Raw genomic sequence first — 25,032 nt, 5'->3', positions numbered from 1 at the left:
ACAGCGAGCGGGCATCTCGGTCAGAGCCTACTGAACCTCAGTGTCCAGCTAGACGGAGGTACGTCCCGCTTGGTGTCCGTGATAGGTTGATTTGGTGAGCGCACACGTTACCCTCCTCTGGTCACCCGGGTATCGATAGGACGGTGCGAAGCCTTAGGGGGAAGTACTGGTGGCCCACTTTAGCTAAGGACATGAGGGTTTATGTCTCCTCCTGCTCAGTGTGCGCTCGGTGCAAGGCTCCTCGACACCTGCCCAGAAGGAAGTTACAACCGCTCCCCGTTACACAACGGCCTTGGTCACACCTGTCGGTAGACTTCCTGACCAATCTTCCTCCATCCCAGGGTAACACCCCGATCCTGGTCATTGTGGATCGGTTTTCTATGTCCTGTCGTCTCCTCCCTTTGCCAGGTCTCCCTACGGCCCTACAGACTGCGGAGGCCCTGTTTACGCACGTCTTCCGACACTACGGGGTGCCTGAGGACATAGTTTCTGATCGGGGTCCCCAGTTCACATCCCGGGTTTAGCGGGTGTTCATGGAGCGTCTGGGGGTCTCGGTCAGCCTGACCTCTGGTTTTCCCCCCGAGAGTAATGGGAAGGTGGAGAGAGTAAACCAGGATGTGTGTAGGTTTCTGCGGTCGTATTGCCAGGACCGGCCAGGTGAGTGGGTGAGGTACTTCCGTGGGCAGAGATGGCCCAGAACTCACTCTGCCACTCCTCAACTAACCTTTCGCCCTTTCAGTGCATATCAGCCTGTCCTGGTACAGTGACATCCGAGCCAGACTGAGGCTCCTGTGGTGGAGGAATGGGTGAAGCGCTCGAAGGAGACCTGGGAGGCCGTCCACGGACACCTGAAATGGGCCGAAGGGCAGCAGAAAGCGAGCGCTGACCGCCACCGCAGTGAGGCACCGGTGTTCGCACCGAGGGACCGGGTCTGGCTCTCGACCCGAAACCTGCCCCTTCGCCTACCCTGCCGGAAGCTGGGTCTGCGGTTTGTGGGGCCATTTAAAGTCCTTAGGAGAATGAACAAGGTGTGTTATAAGTTACAGCTCCCCCTTATTACCGTATTAAACCCTCGTTTCATGTGTCTCTCCTCAGGCCGGTGGTAGCTGGTCCGCTTCAAGGAGCTGAGGTGCGGGAGGTCCCTCCGCCCCCCTGGACATCGAAGGGGCCCCGGCGTACACAGTCCATACTGGATTCCAGGCGTCGGGTGAGGGGCCTGCAGTACCTCGTGGATAGGGAGGGGTACGGTCCGGAGGAGAGATGCCGGTGGAGGACATCTTGGAACCATGCTGAGTGTGTTTCACCTCATCCATCCGGATCACCCTGAGCCTCGTCCTCCGGGTCGTCCTCGAGGCCGGCGTCGGAGCAATGTGGGAGCCGCGCGTCGGGGGGTACTGTCACGACTTCCACCGAAGGTGGCTCCTCTCCCTGTTCAGACGGTGCTCTGATGAACATTACAGGCCTCTCTCATCTTTTAAATTGGGAGAACTTGCACAATTGGTGGCTGACTAAATACTTTTTTGCCCCACTGTATATGGACACTTAATCATCATGGTGCTTTATAATGATAAGTTTACAAACATTGGTTGTGGTAAGTATAATTGAAACTTGGGTATCATTATGGTAAGTGGGGAAATAAGTATAGCAAGATATAATTGTAATGGCTTAGCAGATCATAAAAAAGAATATACATTTTTACATGGTTAAAAGAGAAAGAATATAATATATATTGTCTACAGGAAATTCATTCTACAAAAATAGATCGGGTTGGGTGGAAAAAGTACTGGGAGGGAGAATGTATATTTTTGTCATGGTCAAAGAAACTCAAAAGGAGTGATTATACTAATTAATACACATTCTGATCCGATTGTGCAAACTGTGCAAACAGATCCTCAAGGAAGATGGATTATTTTAAATATGCTATTGGACCAAAAACAGATCTGGCTAAATCATCTATATGGGCCAAATAATGATGATCCACAACTTTTTTGAAAATATATAGAATATTATATTGAGCTCACAAGCAACATGGTGGAGGGGTAAATTATATATATATATTTTTGCAAATGTAAAAATCCAAAAAAAAAAAAATGTTTATATTAATTAACACAAAAAAAAGATGACTGCAAGAGCTCAGAGCAGAATGCTCACTGAGGTTAAGAAGAATCCTAGAGTGTCAGCTAAAGACTTACAGAAATCTCTAGAACATGCTAACATCTCTGTTGACGAGTCTACGATGCATAAAACACTAAACAAGAATGGTGTTCAGGAAGGACACCACAGAAGAAGCCACTGTTGTCCAAAAAAAACACTGCACATCTGAAGTTTGCAAAAGAGCACCTGGATGTTCCAGGTGCGCTACTGGCAAAATATTCTGTGGACAGATTAAACTAAAGTTGGGTTGTTTGGAAGGAAGGAACACACAACACTATGTGTGGAGAAAAAAATCCACAGCACAACAACATCAAAACCTCATCCCAACTGTAATGTATGGTGGAGGGAGCATCATGGTTTGGGGCAGTTTTGCTGCCTCAGGGCCTGGAAAGCTTACTATCATCAATAGAAAAATGAATTCTCAAGTTTATCAAGACGTTTTGCAGGAGAATGTAAGGCTATCTGTCCGCCAATTGAAGCTCAACAGAAGTTGGGTGATGCAACAGGACAATGACCCAAAACACAGAAGTAAATCAACAACAGAATGCCTTCTGGAGTGGCCCAGTCAGAGTCCTGACCTCAACCCGATTGAGATGCTGTGGCATGACCTCAAGAGAGCGGTTCACACCAAACATCCCAAGAATATTGCTGAACTGAAACAGTTTGTACAGAGGAATGGTCCAAAACTCCTCTTGACTGTTGTGCAGGTCTGATCCGCAACTACAGAAAATGTTTGTTTGAGGTTATTGCTGCCAAAGGAAGGTCAAGCAGTTATTAAATCCAAGGGTTCACATACTTTTCCCACCCTGCACTGTGAATGTTTACATGGTGTGTTCAATAAAGACATGAAAACGCATAATTGTTTGTGTGTTATTAGTTTTAGCAGACTGTGTTTGTCTATTGTTGTGACTTAGATGAAGATGAGATCAAATTTCATGATTTTTATGCAGAAATCCAGGTAATTAAAACAATTTAAATGGAACTTTTCAGAGAAATTAGTCATTGAAGTTACTTGTATTATTTACCATAAAGTAGAGTGAAAGTATCAGGTTTTGACCACTAGATGCCACAGTTCATGCTATACTTTGGGTAGAAAACCAATAGATTTGGCTCATTATGAAAATATATTTTGTGGTCATCCTCTTAATTCAAGCTAGTCCTCTATGAAAGCAAATCAGTTTGGCCTTCTTTTACGCTTAATCTTTGGCTAGGAAATGTCAGACGTTGGGTACTATATTTGTTGAATATGATCTGAATCCTATAAATTAAAATGGCCCATTTGGGTGCAATCAATTAGCTTAATTTCTCATATATAAAATAACATTTAAACAAAATAATGTTTCAGGAATGACAATCTTACCTGTTTCTAACTACAGAAACAATTTAAGAACAATCTGAGATGGTGGGTGTCATGGCTTGCTCAAATGACATGGAATGACTCCTTTGTAAAACATGGCCCTGTTGTGAGGCTGTTTTGTTGTTGTTGAGTGTTCTTGAATGGTTCTGTCTGAGGGAGCCCAGTGCAGTTAGTATTAGAAAGGAGATGGCCATCACCTAGGGATGGTTATTGGGAAATAAAAACGCTTCAAAGGCTATAGCTCTACATCCGTGTCTACTATCTAAACGTTGACTAATCAATGTTCCGTTCTAACATTTCCGTCTGACTAATATACCCCAGTGGGTTGCCTGTCACTGTCCTGTATACTGTTCTTGGATACTGTAGTGGCTTATGGTGGCTCATAGGACACAGAGCGCTTGTTATTGTTTTCAGTGTAGTGTATGCAGTCAAATAGACAGTGTCCACTCCAGATGCCATGGACTGCTTTGAAGTTAGATTTTCTAAATTAGATTACTGCTTTGCCACACAAATTCTTACTATCTAAGAAGCGGTTGCTTGTACTCATAGATGAAAGTTAGATATGGGGAAAGAGTGAGAAAAAAGTTGCTGTGAGACACAGACAGGTGTATGATGGGTAACACAGGCTGTGTTACCTTGTCAAAGTCCTCCTGCGTGGCTCTCATCTCCTTCCAGGTCTTGTTGATCAGCTGGATGCAGACGCAGAAAAGCTCCTCTAGCAGCCGGTCCTGAGAGAAGAAGATGGGGTGGTAGTTTGAACCAGTCTCTGAGGCTAGGGGAGAGAGAGCGAGAGGAACAATATGAGACCTTTAAGAAACGTTAATTTGAGTTTTTTGTTGCAAAATGTTTTTAAATGTTTTCCGTTGCAAACCCTAATAAACACAACCCTGTATCAGTGTAACTTTATAGAGCTACACATAGCTTCAGTATATTCTTAATCAGTAGTTTAAGACATACTGTATACTGTACACATATACATATGCATAAGGGTTTTTCTTTATTCTTACTATTTTCTACATTGTAGAATAATAGTGAAGACATCAAAACTATGAAATAGCACATATTTAGAATATTTAGAAATAGAATCATGTAGTAATCAGGAAAGTGTTAAACAAATCAAAACATATTTTATATTCTTCAAAGTAGCCCCCCTTTGGCTTGATGAAAGCTTTGCACACTCTTGGCATTCTCTCAACCAGATTCATGAGGTCGTCACCTGGAATGCATTTCAATTAACAGGTGTGCCTTGTTAACCTTTTTGGGATAGAGGGCAGCATTTTCACTTTTGGATGAATAGCATGCCCATAGTGAACTGCCTCCTACTCTGTCCCAGATGCTAATATATGCATATTATTATTATTATTGGATAGAAAACACTCTAAAGTTTCTAAAACTCTTTGTATGATGTCTGTGAGTATAACAGAACTCATATGGCAGGCGAAAACCTGAGAAAAATCCAACCAGGAAGTGGGATATCTGAGGGTTGTAGTTTTTCAAAGCTTGGCCTACCGAATACACAGTGTCTATGGAGTCAAGTTGCACTTCCTACGGCTTCCACTAGATGTCAACCATCTTTAGAAACTGGTTTGAGGATTCTACGATAAAGGAGGGGCTCATGAGACCTGTTTGAGTCAGTGGTCTGGCAGAGTATCTCAGGCTCGTGACGTGCGCTCCCGACAGAGTTTGCTCTTGTCCCAGTGCTTTTCTTCAGACATAGGAATTCTCCGGTTGGAAGCTTATGGACGTTTTATGTTAAAAACATCCTAAAGATTGATTCCATATATCGTTTGACTTGTTTCTACGACCTGTAACGGAACCTTTCGAGTTTTTGTCTGAACGAAGTGCTCGCGCCTCATGAAGATGGATTACTGGGCTGAACACGCTACCAACAAGTGGCTATTTGGACATAAATGATGTACTTTATTAAACTTTATGGAACAAATCAGTCATTTATTGTCGAACTGGGATTCCTGGGAGTGCCTTCTGATGAAGATCATCAAAGGTAAGTGAATATTTCTAGTGTTATTTCTAACTTCTGTTGACTCCAAAATGGCGGATATTTCTCTAGCTGGATTGGGCTCTGAGCGCCGTTCTCAGATTATGCTTTTTCCATAAAGTTTTTGGGAAATATGACACAGCGGTTGCATTAAGGAGAAGTCTATCTTTAATTATGTGAATAACAGCTGTATCTTTTATCAATGTTTATTATGAGTATTTCTGCAAAATCACCGGATGTTTTGGAATCAAAACATTACTGCACGTAACGCGCCAATGTAAACTGAGATTTTTGGATATAAATATGCACATTATCGAACAAAACATACATGTATTGTGTAACATGATGTCCTATGAGTGTCATCTGATGAAGATCATCAAAGGTTAGTGATTAATTTGATCTATATTTCTGCTTTTATGACTATCTTTGGCTGGGAAAATGGCTGTGTTTTTTTGACTTGGCTATGACCTAACATAATCATATGTTGTGCTTTCACAGTAAAGCATTTTTTAATCGGACACGATGGGTAGATTAACAAGATGTTTATCTTTCATTTGCTGTATTGGACTTGTTAATGTGTGAAAGTTATATATTTCAAAAATATATTTTTGAATTTCTCGCACTGCCTTTCCAGCGGAATGTTGTCGAGGGGTTCTGCTAGTGGAACGCCTGAGCTAGAAAGGTTAAAAGTTCAAAAGTGGCATTTATTTCCTTCTTAATATGTTTGAGCCAGTCAGTTGTGACAAGCTAGGGGTGGTATACAGAAGATACCCCTATTTGGTAAAAGACCAAGTACATATTATGGCAAGAACAGCTCAAATAATCAATGAAAGTGCAGTCGCAAAAACCATCAAGTGCTATGATGAAACTGGCTCTCATGAGGACCGCCACAAGAATGGAAGACCCAGTGTTACCTATGCTGCAGAGGATAAATTCATTACAGTCACCAACATCAGAAATTGCAGCCCAAATAAATGCTTCACAGAGTTCAAGTAACAGAAACATCTCCACATCAACTGTTCAGAGGAGACTGTGTGAATCAAGCCTTCATTCAACACTCTACTAAAGGACAACAACAAGAAGAAGAGACGTGCTTCGGCCAAGAAACACGAGCAATGGAAAATATTTTAACCTTTATTTAACTAGGCAAGTCAGTTAATTAAGAACAAATTCTTAATTACAATGAGGGCCTACTCCGGCCTACTCACAATGAGGGCCTACTCATCTGTCCTTTGGTCTGATGAGTCCGAATTTGAGATTTTTGATTCGAACCGTTTGTGAGTCGCAGAGTAGGTGGTTCCCACCGTGAAGCATTGGAGGAGTAGGTGTGATGGTGTGGGGGTGCTTTGCTGGCAATCCTAAAGATTGATTCTATACATTGTTTGACATGTTTCTATGGACTGTAACAGAACTTTTTGACTTTTCATCTGCTCGCGCCTCATGAATTTGGATTACTGGGCTAAAAGCGTGAACAAAAAGGAGGTATTTGGACATAAATTATGGACTTTATCGAACAAATCAAACATTTATTGTGGAACTGGGATTCCTGGGAGTGCATTCTGATGAAGATCATCAAAGATAAGTGAATATTTATAATGCTATTTCTGACTTTGTTGACTCCACAACATGGTGGATATCTGTATGGCTTGCTTTGTTGTCTGAGCGCTGTACTCAGATTATTGCATGGTGTGCTTTTTCGGTAAAGCTTTTTTGAAATCTGACACAGTGGTTGCATTAAGGAGAAGTGGATCTAAAATGCTACACATAACACTTGTATCTTTTAGCAATGTTTATTATGAGTATTTCTGTAAATTGATGTGGCTCTCTGCAAAATCACCGGATGTTTTGGAACTGCTGAACGTAACGCGCCAATGTAAACTGAGATTTTTTGATAAATATGAACTTTATCAAACAAAACATACATGTATTGTGTAACATGAAGTCCTATGAGTGTCATCCGATGAAGATCATCAAAGGTTAGTGATTAATTTTATCTCTATTTCTGCTTTTTATGACTCCTCTCTTCGGCTGGAAAAATGGCTGTGTTTTTCTGTGACTAGGTACTGACCTAACATAATCGTTTGGTGTGCTTTTGTCATAAAGCCTTTTTGAAAACAGACACTGTGGCTGGATATACAACAAGTTTATATTTAAAATGGTGTGAAATACTTGTATGTTTGAGGAATTTGAATTATGGGATTTCTGTTGTTTTGAATTTGGCGCCCTGCACTTTCACTGGCTGTTGTTGAGGTGGGACGCTACCGTCCCGAATATCCCAGAGAGGTTAACAAATAGTTACCCAACACACGTCCAGACTGTGTACGGGCTAGTTGACCAAGAAGGAGAGTGATGGAGTGCCGCATCAGATGACCTGTCTCCACAATGACCCGACCTCAACTCAATTGAGATGTTTTGGGATGAGTTGGAGTGAAGGAAAAGCAGCCAACAAGTGCTCAGCATATGTGGGAACTCCTTCAAGACTGTTGGAAAAGCATTCCAGGTGAAGCTGGTTGAGAGAATGCCAAGAGTGTGCATTCTGTCATCAAGGCAAATGGTGGCTACTTTGAAGAATATAAAATACAAAATATATTTGGATTTGTTTAACACTTTTTTGTTTACTACATAATTCCATATGTGTTATTTCATAGTTTTGATGTCGTCACTATTATTCTTCAATGTAGAAAATAGTACAAATAAAGAAAAACCCTTGAATGAGTAGGTGTGTCCAAATTCATGACTGGTACTGTATGTTTCCAGTACAGACCCAATGCACCCATACACAGACGTATCCATACTGTGTGAACTCACACCAGCATGTAGACAACTAACAGCTGAAAGTCATAAGTAGAGGAAACATGCCTGACATCAGTGGGGGAAAAAAGCCAGACCTGGCTTAACCTGTCTTAAATACATGTAGGCCTACATGTACGAGCTCAGGTTGACTTACGGGGCTCTCCGATGCGTAGGATCTCACACAAGATTAGAGTCAGCTGGATGCTGCTGCGGGCGAATGGACACTCGTGCTTATCCTCCCTACTGCTGTTTTCTAGAACAAACTGAGAGAAAGAGACAGACAGAGAGAGAGAGAGACAGAGAGAGAAATAAAACGAGAGAGAAATAAATAGTCAGAGGATGACAAATACTTAACCCTCTCCCGAACAAAAACTCACGATTGTCCCTTTAACTCCCTCCCGCCCTCTGTTCCTCCCCGTTCTTCCCTTTCCCCTCCCTCTGCTCACCCTGCTGTAGGCATCGGGGTAGCGGGAGGCGAAGTAGGCCATGGTGTCCAGAGCCAGCAGGCCAGGAGGGGCCCGCAGCAGGTCCTGACCTGGGTTACTGTTGTTCTTTAGAGAGAGAAGACAGAACAGGAATTAAACACACTCTGTATGGAGGGAGACAATGGTTTGGATAGACAAGAGCAAGACTCAGAGAAGTTTATTAATATGTACAGTATATGTAGGACACACAGAGGCCGAATGAGAGTGACTGATTGAGGTGGTGGTAAGTAGAATCCCATAGAGTAGACTCACAGAGAAGCCCAGCTTCTTGAACTCCTTGGCACAGAGAGAGCGCCGTCGCTCATGACTCAAGCTGTTCTCACTCTCCGTCTCGAAGGCTGCCTGCCGCAGGCCGTGTAGAATCTCCCTCTGGTCCTGTGGGAGGAGAGGGAGGAAGGGGAAGGATGGAAAGATAACAGTAGATAGACACAATGGTCCAATATAAGGGAGTATGGTACTATATGACTAAGTGGATTTCAAGGATACTTAGTAAGCACTAGTCAGCACTCTCTCCTGGGGTGCGAAGAGGCAGTGGTTTCCAGGTGTGGGAGGGGTCAGAAGTCAGGGAGGTCATCTATCTCACCTGGTTGTAGGAGTCCAGGGGCATCCTCATGCGAGGCTCCAGGTGGTTCAGAGTGACAGACTGGAGGACATACAGGTAGTGGGCCATCTCATCCCCCACGGAGGCAGAACTATGGATAATGTTCTGTGGGTCACAACAAACCATGAGACATAGGTTCAAGACAGTAGAGTATTTACTATGGATAAAATGACTGGAAGACCAAAAAATTGCTACATTTAATGAAAGACAATTGCATTTCCCCAATTTGACATTCTACTGGATGCAATGACAGTAAGGTGCCCTTGTACCTCAATCTTGAACATTCAAGATGGTTTACCTTATAGATGTACTGTCGAAGATTCTTCATTCCTAAGAAGGCAAACAGCTCCTGAAAACCAATATCATGTGTGTCATCACCAAATAACTACCACTGGCTATATCAGTTATTACTGAAATGCAGTGACACTACTTCCCCATAAGTAGGCGGTAAAAGCGATACAGTCACAAATCAGGTCAGGACTCTGCCACCAGTAATGGTCACATAAATCTGAACAAAACCCTTTGTTTTGAACAGACTCACTCAGGCTGGTTAAACTGATTAACGTGTACCTCCCTCTGGAAAACAGAGCAGGCGAGGGAGAGAAGAAAGAAAGAGACAGACAGAGAGTGGGAGACAGAGAGAGAGACAAGGCAAGAAGGGCATTCTATGCCATCAAAAGAAACATAAATTTCAACATACCAATTAGGATTTGGCTAAAAATACTTGAATCAGTCATAGAGCCCATTGCCCTTTATGGTTGTGAGGTCTGGGGTCCGCTCACCAACCAAGACTTCACAAAATGGGACAAACACCAAATTGAGACTCTGCACGCAGAATTCTGCAAAAATATCCTCCCGTGTACAACGTAAAACACCAAATAATGCATGCAGAGCAGAATTAGGCCGATACCCACTAATTATCAAAATCCAGAAAAGAGCCATTAAATTCTACAACCACCTAAAAGGAAGCGATTCACAAACCTTCGATAACAAAGCCATCACCTACAGAGAGATGAACCTGGAGAAGAGTCCCTAAGCAAGCTGGTCCTGGGGCTCTGTTCACAAACACAAACACACCCTACAGAGCCCCAGGACAACAGCACAATTAGACCCAACCAAATCATGAGAAAACAAAAAGATAATTACTTAACACATTGGAAAGAATTAACAAAAAAACAGAGCAAACTAGAATGCTATTTGGCCCTACACAGAGAGTACACAGCGGCAGAATACCTGACCACTGTGACTGACCCAAAATTAAGGAAAGCTTTGACTATGTACAGACTCAGTGAGCATAGCCTTGCTATTGAGAAAGGCCGCCGTAGGCAGACATGGCTCTCAAGAGAAGACAGGCTATGTGCTCACTGCCCACAAAATGAGGTGGAAACTGAGCTGCACTTCAGCCCAATGTATGACCATATTAGAGATACATATTTCCCCCAGATCACACAAATCCACAAAGAATTCGAAAACAAATCCAATTTTGAAAAACTCCCATATCTACTGGGTGAAATTCCACAGTGTGCCATCACAGCAGCAAGATTTGTGACCCGTTGCCACGAGAAAAGGGCAACCAGTGAAGAACAAACACCATTGTAAATACAACCCATATTTATGCTTATTTATTTTATCTTGTGTCCTTTAACTATTTGTACATTGTATATATATATATATATATATATATATATATAATATGACATTTGTAATGTCTTTACTGTTTTGAAACTTCTGTATGTGTAATGTTTACTGTTCATTTTTGTTGTTTTTCACTTTATATATTCACATTGTATGTTGTCTACCTCACTTGCTTTGGCAATGTTAACACATGTTTGCCATGCCAATAAAGCCCTTGAATTGAATTGACAGAAAGAGCGAAATACACAGAGAGAAAGAGAGAGAGAGAGAGAGAGAGAGAGAGAGAGAGAGAGAGAGAGAGAGAGAGAGAGAGAGAGAGAGACAGACAGACAGACAGACAGACAGACAGACAGACAGACAGACAGACAGACAGACAGACAGACAGACAGACAGACAGACAGACAGAGTGATACACAGAGAAGAGACAAAGAGAGAGAGAGCAATACACAGAGAGAGAGTGAGAGAGAGAGAGAGAGAGACAGACAGACAGACAGACAGACAGACAGACAGACAGACAGACAGACAGACAGACAGACAGAGTGATACACAGAGAAGAGACAAAGAGAGAGAGAGCAATACACAGAGAGAGATAGAGAGAGAGAGAGAGAGAGAGAGAGAGAGAGAGAGAGAGAGAGAGAGAGAGAGAGAGAGAGAGAGAGCGATACACAGAGAAGACAGAGCGATACACAGAGAAGAGACAGAGAGAGAGAGCGATACACAGAGAGCGAGAGAGAGAGCGAGAGAGAGCGAGAGAGAGAGAGAGAGAGAGAGACAGAGACAGAGACAGAGACAGAGACAGAGACAGAGACAGAGACAGAGACAGAGACAGAGACAGAGAGAGAAAGCAGGGCATTCTACGCCATTAAAAAACAAATTCAAATTGAAATACCTAATCGAATGTGTCATTGAACCAATTGCACTTTATGGCAGCGAGGAGTGCGGGCCACTTGAAAAACAAGATTTCACCCAATGGGACAAACCCCCCATTGAAACCCTGCATTCCGAGTTCTGTAAGATTCTCCTACATGTCCAGAAGAAAACTACAAACAGTGCATGTAGGGCAAAATTAAGCCAATATCCACTAATAATAAAAACTTTTTAAAAAGCAATTAAGTTTTGGAAACATCTCAAATACAGTGATCCCCTCTCATATCATTACCACACCCTTCAATACCAAGAGCTGAGCAAAGAAAAGAGTCCCCTCATCCAGCTGGTCCTGGGGCTGAGTTCACAAACCTGTTCTACTAACACACTCAAGCCTCTACTAACACACTGAAGCATCAGGACCAGAACATCCAATCAATCAGATCAAACCAAATTACAACACAGTCAAAACAAAACTACATTACCTATTGGGAAATGCAAACACAAGCACAAAGCAAAATGCAGTGCTATCTGGTCCTAAATCGACAGTACACCATGGCAAACTATGCAACCATGGTTAGTGATCAAAACCTTGGAAAAACCTTGAGAAAGTACAGGCTCAGTGAGCACAGCCTTGCCATTGAGAAGGGTAGACACAGGAAAACATGGCTCCCTGTAGAGGAAAGGCTGTGCAACCACTGCACCACAGCAGAACCCAAGACAGAGATGCAATTCCTGACAAAAACCTGTATTCAAGGTTTCAAAGACCTCTCTGATGAGGATAGGCTATCTGTCCTGTTGGGGGAGAACGCAGAGAGCTGTGGGATGGCAGCACACTACATTGCTGCTTGCCATAAGATGAGGGACAGTGTCTGACAGACCAACCAACCTGCACATGTCCTCTATGTTTATTGTTATTGTCCAATGTCTGGTTATTTTGACCCTTGGTTATTGTTGTTACTGTTGTCCCGTTGAGAATATTGATTATTATTATTAATTATGTTAATATTGTACATCTCCAAAGTAAGCAATATGTACATTGTTAGACAGCAAATTGAATTAAATTAAATTGAGAGAGAGAGAGAGAGAGAGTGGGGAAATAGAGACCATTCTTACCTGTCTGTCTGCATCTCCAGCAGTCTGTAGCAGAGCCATGAGGAGGGCCATGGCTTTGGTTTGAATCTGTTGGTTTGTCCTGGAATAAAAGAGAGCGTATGGGTGGGCATAATGAGAGATGGGAGAGAGTAGTATGTGTGTGTATTTCTTAGATGAACTGTAGACTTCAGACCCTGGACAAGCTTATCATGACATTTTCCTGAGGTACATTTAACCGTAATATGATTTAGAGATGAGGGTCTATGTGTGTAAGCAGGTATAAGCACACTCATTCATTGGAGGTAATGCAGGTTTTTCCCACAATTCTATCCATAGATGACACACACTTACACCTGCAGATGTGAGAGGAGTCTCTCCAGAGTGACCTCCTGCTTGACCTGCTGGAAGAGGCTGCTGCTGCTCAGCACCATGCTCTCCAGGATGGCCAGGGACACCTGCTGGATGGACGCGTCCAGCACCTTGGCATTGACGAAGTTAGCAATCTGACAGGTACCAGGAAAAAGACACAGGATACAGTTAGTATAGAAGAGCACAGATAGCAGAGGGATAGAATGCGATGGGGATATAATAGGTTGAAACTGAGTGCGGAGAGTCAGTCCCATGACTAGTGGTCACCAGAGCTCCTATCAGACATTTCTCATGGTCAAACATTACACACATTAACATTATGGGACGGTTTCCCAGACAAAGATTAAGCCTAGTCCTTGGAACCAACCCTACATGTCTAATGCCTTACTTTCTTACTCCTGACATATTTTTATTTCTCCTCCTCCACTTAGGTTAAAGAAGCCAATAGTTTAGGAACCTACCTTCTTGATGAAGACAGCAGAGAGATTCTCCCATGATACAATCCCATGGTCCATCAACTCCATGAAGCCTGTCAGTGTGTGGGTCATGATCAGAGGGGCCCTAACAGACAATACACACAACTCAGAACAGAATATTACAACTTCAGCAAATACAACATTGACAAAGAAAACCACAGACGCCACTGAGTATTTCCACTGATTTGGTTCTATGTGGCGAGATTAGGAGAGACTAGACTATACCAGGCTGAAATGTTCTCAGGTTTGGTAGGAATGTGTTTCATGCCTTCCCTGGGATTCAAGTGGTATAATAGAGGTATAATTGATTTGGGACTATAAGACATGTTACATCTTCAAAAGCATGAGGTCAGACTCATATCCTTGGATCTCTCCATCCCATGTTGATTTTGATCAAACTAACCAAATCACTAACTACGCAACACAGCTGCATATTCTTCCTAGCCAATTCTCCATGCCAACTCAATGTTATTCTAGAATTCAACAGACGAACCCAACTACAGCATCCTTGAATTCCTCCACAGTAACTATGCTAACAGTATGAGTGGAAGGCCAGACTCAGCCCATACTTCACCCAGGGACGTGTTCCCACGTGAGGTAATCGTCTCATATCTCTGCAGCAGCATCTATCAAAGCACAGCTTTCAACTGCAGCCAGCAGAAATATGCACTACTGCACTGCATTTCCCCCATCCCCCAAAATAACCACACAGTCTGCTAGGAGAACAGGACAGACAGAGAAGCGCTCACTTATGTGAGTCTGCTGTCTCTGCTATATAAGGTTAGTTGAAGAGAGAGTAGAGAGAGACAGAGACACACACAAAGACATAGTGACATTATGAGAGACACATAGACATATAGAGAGATACAGAGAAGGGAACTGACTCGTCAGCGTCCTCTACGATCTTCACCAGCAGAGAGTGGCCATCACGGCTGATAAACTCTTGGGCAAAAGTGACGTCAGTGGACACGCAGGCCAGCTGCTTCAGCGAATCACAGCGCACACCTGAGTCTGAGCTCTGGATGCCCTTGTAGAGGTCCTCGGCACAACGGCCCTACAACACACACAGCATAAAAACACACAGACAGAGGATGGATGAAGTAGATATACCCATTATGTAATACAATTACAATAGGCCTACATAGCGTGCAGACACACACACACACAGAGCCAAGAGGGGATTATGTAAGGAACAGAGCATGCATGGTTGGTTTGTTAGGCTCTTGTTTGCAAACTCACCGGTGCCTTGGTCAGACGGAGAATGCAGCCATTCTTAATGTCCAGACGGTTCTAGAACATGAAGACCACAGAGCAGACACAATAACAAATATAGTCATACACACAATGATTACTAATTTCACACTCCACTGAGGAACATGTACTGAACAAACATATAAATGCAACATGCAACAATTTCAAAGATTTTACTGAGTTACAGTTCAAATAAGGAAATAAGTCAATTGAAAAAAATTCATTAGCCCCTAATCTATGGATATGTATTTGTTGGTCACAGATAACTCATAACTATATACAGTAGGTCTAGTATAACCATATACAGTAAGTCTGCTATAACTATATACAGTAGGTCTGCTATAACTATATACAGTAAGTCTGCTATAACTATATACAGTAGGTCTGCTATAACTATATACAGTAGGTCTAGTATAACCATAAACTGTAGGTCTAGTATAACGATATACAGTAGGTCTAGTATAACCATATACAGTAAGTCTGCTATAACTATATACAGTAGGTCTGCTATAACTATATACAGTAGGTCTAGTATAACCATATACAGTAGGTCTAGTATAACGATATACAGTAGGTCTACTATAACCATATACAGTAGGTCTGCTATAACTATATACAGTAGGTCTGCTATAACGATATACAGTAGGTCTAGTATAACCATATACAGTAGGTCTACTATAACCATATACAGTAGGTCTGCTATAACTATATACAGTAGGTCTGCTATAACGATATACAGTAGGTCTAGTATAACCATATACAGTAAGTCTGCTGTAACTATATACAGTAGGTCTAGTATAACCATATACAGTAGGTCTACTATAACCATATACAGTAGGTCTACTATAACCATATACAGTAGGTCTGCTATAACTATATACAGTAGGTCTGCTATAACGATATACAGTAGGTCTAGTATAACCATATACAGTAAGTCTGCTGTAACTATATACAGTAGGTCTAGTATAACCATATACAGTAGGTCTACTATAACCATATACAGTAGGTCTGCTATAACTATATACAGTAGGTCTGCTATAACTATATACAGTAGGTCTAGTATAACCATATACAGTAGGTCTAGTATAACGATATACAGTAGGTCTAGTATAACCATATACAGTAAGTCTGCTGTAACTATATACAGTAGGTCTAGTATAACCATATACAGTAGGTCTACTATAACCATATACAGTAGGTCTGCTATAACTATATACAGTAGGTCTGCTATAACTATATACAGTAGGTCTAGTATAACCATATACAGTAGGTCTAGTATAACGATATACAGTAGGTCTAGTATAACCATATACAGTAAGTCTGCTATAACTATATACAGTAGGTCTAGTATAACCATATACAGTAGGTCTACTATAACCATATACAGTAGGTCTGCTATAACTATATACAGTAGGTCTGCTATAACGATATACAGTAGGTCTAGTATAACCATATACAGTAAGTCTGCTGTAACTATATACAGTAGGTCTAGTATAACCATATACAGTAGGTCTACTATAACCATATACAGTAGGTCTGCTATAACTATATACAGTAGGTCTGCTATAACTATATACAGTAGGTCTGCTATAACTATATACAGTAGGTCTAGTATAACCATATACAGTAGGTCTAGTATAACGATATACAGTAGGTCTAGTATAACCATATACAGTAAGTCTGCTATAACTATATACAGTAGGTCTAGTATAACCATATACAGTAGGTCTACTATAACCATATACAGTAGGTCTGCTATAACTATATACAGTAGGTCTGCTATAACTATATACAGTAGGTCTGCTATAACTATATACAGTAGGTCTAGTATAACGATATACAGTAGGTCTAGTATAACCATATACAGTAAGTCTGCTATAACTATATACAGTAGGTCTAGTATAACCATATACAGTAGGTCTACTATAACCATATACAGTAGGTCTGCTATAACTATATACAGTAGGTCTGCTATAACCCTATACAGTAGGTCTGCTATAACTATATACAGTAGGCCTGCTATAACTATATACAGTAGGTCTGCTATAACTATATACAGAGGTCTGCTATAAGTATATACAGTAGGTCTGCTATAACTATATACAGTAGGTCTGCTATAACTATATACAGAGGTCTGCTATAACTATATACAGTAGGTCTATTATAACTATATACAGTAGATCTACTATAAATATATACAGTAGGTCTGCTATAACTAAATGCATTAGGCATTCTATATACAGTAGGTCTGGTATAACTACATACGGTAAGTCTATTATAACAATATACAGTATGTCTGCTATAACTATATACAGTAGATCTGCTATAACTATATGCAGCAGGAATTCTATAAAAAGTAGGTATATTATAACTATATACAGCAGGTATACTATAACGATATACAGTATATCTACTATAACTACATACAGTAGGTCTGCTATGACTATATGCAGTCGGCATCCTATAAACATAAGGTCTGCGATTACTATATACAGTAGGTCTACAATAACTATATACAGTAGATCTACTATAACTATATACAGTAGGTCTACTATAACTATATACAGTAGGTCTGCGATTACTATACACAGTAGGTCTACAATAACTATATACAGTAGATCTACTATAACTATATACAATAGGTATACTATACTATATACAGCAAGTCTACAAAAACAATATACAGTAGGTCTGCTATAGCTATATACACTATGTCTGCTATAACTATATACAGTAGGTCTATAATAACTATATACAGTAGGTCTACTATAACTATATACAGTAGGTCTACAATAGCTATATAATGTATATCTACTATAACTATATACAGGAGGTCTACTATAACTATATACAGTAGGTCTAATATAACTATATACAGTAGGTCTGCTATAAATATATACAGTAGGTCTGCTATAACTAAATGCATAAGGCATTCTATATACAGTAGGTCTGCTATAACTAAATGCATTAGGCATTCTATATACAGTAGGTCTGCTATAACTAAATGCATTAGGCATTCTATATACAGTAGGTCTGCTATAACCAAATGCATTAGGCATTATATATACAGTAGGTCTGCTATAACTATATACAGTAGGTCTACTATAACTATATACAGTAGGTCTGCTATAACTATATACAGTAGGTCTACTATAACTATATACAGTAGGTCTACGATAACTATATAGAGTAGGCATTCTACATACAGTAGGTCTGCTATAACTATATACAGTAGGTCTACTATAACTATATACAGTAGGTCTATTATAACTATATACAGTAGGTCTGCTATAACTAAATGCATTAGGCATTCTATATACAGTAGGTCTGCTATAACTAAATGCATTAGGCATTCTATATACAGTAGGTCTGCTATAACTATATACAGTAGGTATACTATAACTATATACAGTAGGTATATTATAACTATATACCGTAGGTCTACTATAACTATATACAGTAGGTCTGCTATAACTATATACAGTAGGTATATTATAACTATATACAGTAGATCTACTATAAATATATACAGTAGGTCTGCTATAACTAAATGCATAAGGCATTCTATATACAGTAGGTCTGCTATAACTAAATGCATTAGGCATTCTATATACAGTAGGTCTGCTATAACTATATACAGTAGATCTACTATAACTATATACAGTAGGTCTATTATAACTATATACAGTAGGTCTGCTATAACTAAATGCATTAGGCATTATATATACAGTAGGTCTGCTATAACCAAATGCATTAGGCATTATATATACAGTAGGTCTGCTATAACTATATACAGTAGGTCTGCTATAACTATATACAGTAGGTCTACTATAACTATATACAGTAGGTCTACTATAACTATACAGAGTAGGCATTCTATATACAGTAGGTCTGCTATAACCAAATGCATTAGGCATTATATATACAGTAGGTCTACTATAACTATATACAGTAGGTCTGCTATAACTATATACAGTAGGTCTACTATAACTATATACAGTAGGTCTACTATAACTATATAGAGTAGGCATTCTACATACAGTAGGTCTGCTATAACTATATACAGTAGGTCTACTATAACTATACACAGTAGGTCTATTATAACTATATACAGTAGGTCTGCTATAACTAAATGCATTAGGCATTCTATATACAGTAGGTCTGCTATAACTAAATGCATTAGGCATTCTATATACAGTAGGTCTGCTATAACTATATACAGTAGGTATACTATAACTATATACAGTAGGTCTGCTATAACTATATACAGTAGGTCTACTATAACTATATACAGTAGGCATTCTACATACAGTAGGTCTGCTATAACTATATACAGTAGGTCTACTATAACTATATACAGTAGGCATTCTATATACAGTAGGTCTGCTATAACTTTATACAGTAGATCTGCTATAACTATATGCAGTAGGTCTACATTAGCTATATACATTAGGTCTGCTAAAACTACATACCGTAGGTCTACAATAGCTATATACATTCGGTCTGCTATAAATATATACAGTAGGCATTCTATATACAGTAGGTACGCTATAACTATATACAGTAGATCTGCTTAATATTGTGTTTATATTTTTGTTCAGTAGAATTAGAGAGGGGGGAAAGAAAGAGAGTGAGGGAGAGAGAGAAGGGGGGAAAGGAGAGAGGGGGACGAGAGAGAGAGAGCGAGAGAGAGCAAGAAATTAAGTTGGTTTAGTTTAATTTGTCATTCATGCCTGCACTGGCCCAGGAAATAGCTGGAATCTCTCCTCAGACACACAACTGTAACAGTGCCAACCAGCCCTCCTATTACCCCATGCTCATCACACACGCAGTGGAATAACAATGAACACAGCCACAGCATACCCCTTGGTAGAGGTTTGTGTTTGGCCTTTTCAAAAGTCACAAGCTTAGTTTAGCTCCAACAGCTACCCAGACCAAGGCCACTGGCGTTGATGACATTTCAGACATCACTGGCATGACAGGGACACCACACCCTCTACTGTCAACTTAAAGTATTGAAGTCACACACTGGACAGACAGAAAGACCTATGACAGCCTCCATGTTCACTGAAAAGAAAGATAATCAACTCACAGATTCAGTGATGTAGGTCTGAACACCGTCGGCATACTGGAGGGCATAGTTATCAGGGCCTGGAAGATTCCACCTAAAACCCAGTCATCATAGGCACTGTAACTACTGCAAGTGGACAAAGTATTTGCTTGAACTCTACAAGGATAACATGAACACACACAGACACTTACCCATCACAAACCTCCTTTATTACAGCAGAAAGGGGCTTTTTCTGTCGGGAGAAAAACATAGTTGTGGTCAATAAGCAGCAGAAGGTAAGAACTGATTTAGATATCATGCTTTCATTTTGGAAACCATGGTGGATTAACTATAGTACACTGGTCCTATGACCCTGAGACTGCTGATCCAAGATAAACTCAAAGCTTTTACTTCCTCTATGCTGTTGACTTATGAGGCAACAGGGACATTCGGTAGAGTGAATAAATAAGACAAACTGAGACAAACTACTTTAATGTCTACACTTCAATTGCCCTGTCATTTGTGGTATACATGGTGGTCAACCAATCAAAAGTGTTTGTGTACTGTGGTAGATCTATCACTGCCCTGTAATTTGTGGTCTGTAGGGGGTCAACCAATCAGAGGTTTTTGGTGAGGTCTGGTAGTCCAATAGGAGTGCTTCTGAGGGACTTGCCGGTAGTTTTTTTCTCCCATGAAATGTCTACAGAAGCAGCTTGTTCAAACTTCACAGGCACTCATATCGAACTAAAACCTTTTATTTAATTATGGCCTTGGTCTATTAACAGTTTGACATCCTAAACACCCAGCACATTAGCTCCCGAGTGGCGCAACGGTCTAAGGTACTGCATCTCAATGCTAGAGGCGTCACTACAGACCCTGGTTCGATTGCAGGCTGTATCACACCCGGATGTGATTGGGAGTCCCATAGGGCGGCACACAATTGTCCCAGCATCGTCTGGGTTAGTATTTGGCCGGGGTGGGCCGTCATTGTAATGCCGAGGTGCATCAGCCCTTCATATAAAACATTATTATCCTGCCCATCGCCGCTCAGTATTGCTACATATACCACAGCTCTATTACAACCCACAGGCTGCAATACGGATTCCTATTGTAACTTTCCACTTAGGCGTTGATAGTACAGTAGATTTTCTAAACTCTCTGACTCAGGCTCCACTCCTGTGTTCTGATGCTTACCTGGTCCAGTTGAATGAGCTGAGGGTATGCTCCTGGCATCTGGATGGCAATCTTCACAATATCCTGTTGGGGCATCTTGAAGTGTGTTTATGTGTGTCCTCCTAAGACTCTGAGAGATAAGGTCAAATGAGGTTAATATCACTATCAAATAATTCAGACAGTAAATTAGTATTTTTCTGTACGTTTCTTGCCTGACCAGATTGGCCCTGCCCTCGAGTCATTGGAGCTTTCATTTTCCAAATGAATTTGCTGAACTTATATCTTCCTCTTTTAAGGTACTATGTCTACATTTGCTTCAGTGTGTACAGAAACATAGCCCTTTCTGTGCATAGGACTACATACAATTAAATACAAGGCCAGACAAAGACAGACATGCATACACAACCTCCATGGCACACATAGACATCCATTTCCTCCTCAGCTCACAGATGGGAGTCCCAGAGGAGAGGACAGTCAAGCTCTTTTCATACTCTCTCCAGCACATATGGAAACACTAAAGTTTTTTAAACAATTCTGCACATGCTTCACTTGATGAAAAGGGAAATATATGTGTGTGTGTCTCCCATTAATAGGTCAATGGAACGAACCTACAAAAAATATGTTATGTTTTATTATTAGTGTTTAAGTGCCATTTCTTCAAAACATGGACACTTCCTCTTTCACCTGACAAACTACACATAGTTTTCTAGAACCCTTCCATTTCAGTAGCCCTATGTCATCCCAAGTAGGTCAATAGATGTTAACTTGTAGCCTACATTGATAGCTGATCACATAACACTGTAATTACTGGAATGTCATAAACTCTTCAGCCTTGCTATTTTGTTAAGACACATTTAAAGCAGAACAGATGGAAACTCTAACCTGAAAATGTTCTCACTCACTTCATATACTAATACTCTTGAAGCCTTGTGAAAGAGAATGCTCCTTCGACCCAAACATTACTATACTAGCCTACTATTAATGCAAGGCAATTATAATAATAATCCTTTTGTGAACTAACACTCGCACTTTACTTTTTTCCCTCTTACTAGTAGTGACTTTGCTGATAGCTACTTTATTGAGGACAATGCTACTTATTATGACTGAGATATTTGGTTGTACCACCTAGCTATCTTAAGATGAATCCACTAACTGTAAGTCGCACCGGATAAGAGTGTCTGCTAAATTACTAAAATGCTAAATGTAGGCTATATGACATGCTGGCAGGGAGAGCAGTGTTTGGGTTTCCTAGGCTCTCTCCCCTGCCTGTCCCAGCATGCATTGGGCTGCACCCTCTCGCTGCTACTACTGCAAGAGGAAGAGGTGCGAGAGAGAGAAAAAGAGAATGTAATAATAATAATAATATAATATAATAATAATAATGTGTTGTATGAGTGTAGAGGTAAAGTGTGAATCAGTGTCTCTGAATTTGTAAATCCTGTATATGAATGGTATAACTACTGTTCATTCCTCTTATGGTTGTTGTGTAGTAAATATTTTACTTTTTAGTTTCATAATTTTTTGTTTTTTCCTGTGAAGCACATTGCGTTGCATTCCATGTTGGAAATGTGCTGTATAAATAAAGCTTGATTTGATTACAGTGAACCATATAGTAATAGTGCCCATGACCATATAGGGCTACGCATAAATGTGTATCCTCCCGTATCCCTTCTGTTAGCCTGCAGAACTAACACTGTGCCATGCCCCTTGACGCTGTAATAACCATCCCACCGCCTGTCCCCTTAGGGGGTGGGGAGGAGCTGTCCTTCGGCTCCCTGGAATTCCAATCCTGACAGACCACCTACAACTGCCACCACAAACACACACACACACATACAAACACACACACTTTGAAGTCTGTTGTCATCTGCACCACCACTTGAGAGGGGTTATTAGTGCCTGAGGCTTTACATTCTGGGTGCTGAGTAGAACTTTGTTAATGGCAGTTGTCGACACACTAGTGAAATTGATCCATGTCTCGAGAGCCAGCCCTTTTCTGTCGTGATTAATTGCAAATGTATGTCGAAACATTGAGGATTGCTTGTTACCTGACACTTTACAAAAATGGAATGGAAACTATTTTCTTTGCAGTAAGCCATTTCACAGTTCACAGCTAGCATACACTGAAAACGACTTAAAAAAGACCAACCAATGAATTAAACTATTCATTATGTAGGTTGATTCGAGTTGTTGTTTCATTCATATATAAAAGTTAGGGTGACTGACTATTGATGATGTCAACGCTCCTCAGCCCGTGTATCCTACTAGTTCGCCATAGACACAACAAAAAGGACGAAACAGGTAACGTTAAAAAGAGACAGGTAATGCTGAACTTGAGACCCGGGGGCCATTTGTATCAGGTTCACGAAACAGATTTGTTCATTCTCGATCGCAACAATCGCGAACAATCAAAGAAAATATCTGGTTGAGTTGCACTTTTATTTGGCTCCTACCTGTTTGAAAAGAAAAGTTACTGTCCTCGCGAAAGCGCCGAGATCGGGACTGGAAGCATTTGAAATCTCTCCCTAGAGAGGACGACAATAATCCGAGAGTGAATTATATTTTCAACTATTTTGGAGAACCTATGTGCCTAGGTGGAGAGGTTTCCCAAAATTATTGACCATGCAAAGTTCCGGGTTGAGTTTAGTCACCCGCCCCCTGTAGGAAGCACTGTGTGTCGACCATAGACAGTGAAAAGAAGGTATGGAGTACCACAGTATGAATCATAACACCCATAAAACCTAGTGGTCAAACAGGGAAATGGTTCCAATCGTTTTTACACCATTCATTTTTCCCGTAGAAGATTTTAGAAACACTTAAAATAAGGGCTGTGTAGGCTTACTGTGCTGTTACGTTTTGATAACCATGTAAATCCCTCTTGGACAAGGTAACTTTTATCAATATATTCGCCTGTATTTACCCCCAAAAATGTAAATGCTAATTAGCTGCTAATATGGCTATCATAAAGAAATACAAATGCCATGATGATTTGGACGAGACTGCCGAATCGAGGCAAAAGTAAAAACATATCTGGATTAACTATGTTATCTAAATGTAGTTATGAATAAATGTGCAACATTTCTTTAAATTGACAATTCGGTGAACTGTCTTGTGCAAGTTTTAAATTGACACAATTCCTGTTAGCAAAGGTGTCAGCTAGAGATGAAATGCAGGAGCTTGCAGGGATGTATAGTTTTGCATGATGTCTACTTTAATGAAAATTAGCATTTTCGAATCTGAGAGTAAATAGAGTCGAATATATTGATAAAAGTCACCTTGTCAGATAGAGACTTACATGGTTATCAAAACGTCACGCCAGTGTAAGCTATTTTAAGTGTTTCTAAAATGAATGGTGGAAAATGATTGGAACCATTTCCCTGTTTGACCACTTGGCTTTATGTCAAACAAAAATATTGAAAAACAACAAGTATTTAACCTTTATTTAACTCGGTAAGTCAGTTAAGAACAAATTCTTATTTACAATGACGCCCTACACTGGCCAACGCCGGACCAATTGCGCGCAGCCCTATAGAACCCCCGATCACAGCCGGTTGTGATAGAGCCTGGATTCAAACCAGGGTGTTTGTAGTGACGCCTCCAGCACTGAGATGCAATGCCTTAGACCGCTGCGCCATTCGGGAGCCTCAGGTATTATGACACCTCCACCGTGGAGCTGGATATAAACCCTGGAATGCTGAGCTATGTAGTGAGAGGCTTATACCTCAGTGCTATG

General features: G+C 40.7%; 1 protein-coding gene across 1 annotated transcript in view; it reads right to left on the bottom strand.

Moving 5' to 3' along the window:
- Positions 1–23,959, bottom strand: part of LOC118395867 (engulfment and cell motility protein 3-like) — a 47,694-nt gene extending 23,735 nt beyond the window's left edge. The window contains exons 1-15 of the mRNA XM_035789873.2: positions 23,753–23,959; positions 21,321–21,429; positions 20,339–20,379; positions 20,169–20,241; positions 15,065–15,115; positions 14,710–14,879; positions 13,811–13,910; positions 13,332–13,483; positions 13,002–13,080; positions 9,685–9,735; positions 9,369–9,491; positions 9,038–9,160; positions 8,747–8,851; positions 8,455–8,563; positions 4,147–4,283 (exon numbers count right to left, since the gene is read on the bottom strand). Coding sequence (XP_035645766.1) covers positions 4,147–4,283; positions 8,455–8,563; positions 8,747–8,851; positions 9,038–9,160; positions 9,369–9,491; positions 9,685–9,735; positions 13,002–13,080; positions 13,332–13,483; positions 13,811–13,910; positions 14,710–14,879; positions 15,065–15,115; positions 20,169–20,241; positions 20,339–20,379; positions 21,321–21,395 — 1,389 coding nt within the window. The 5' untranslated portion in view covers positions 21,396–21,429; positions 23,753–23,959. The remainder of the gene's footprint in view (positions 1–4,146; positions 4,284–8,454; positions 8,564–8,746; positions 8,852–9,037; positions 9,161–9,368; positions 9,492–9,684; positions 9,736–13,001; positions 13,081–13,331; positions 13,484–13,810; positions 13,911–14,709; positions 14,880–15,064; positions 15,116–20,168; positions 20,242–20,338; positions 20,380–21,320; positions 21,430–23,752) is intronic.
- Positions 23,960–25,032: the final 1,073 nt, after the last annotated feature.

This window comes from Oncorhynchus keta, chromosome 17 (assembly GCF_023373465.1).
Source record: "Oncorhynchus keta strain PuntledgeMale-10-30-2019 chromosome 17, Oket_V2, whole genome shotgun sequence".
Classification (NCBI taxonomy): domain Eukaryota; kingdom Metazoa; phylum Chordata; class Actinopteri; order Salmoniformes; family Salmonidae; genus Oncorhynchus; species Oncorhynchus keta.
This window is presented reverse-complemented; position numbering and strand designations above follow the sequence as displayed.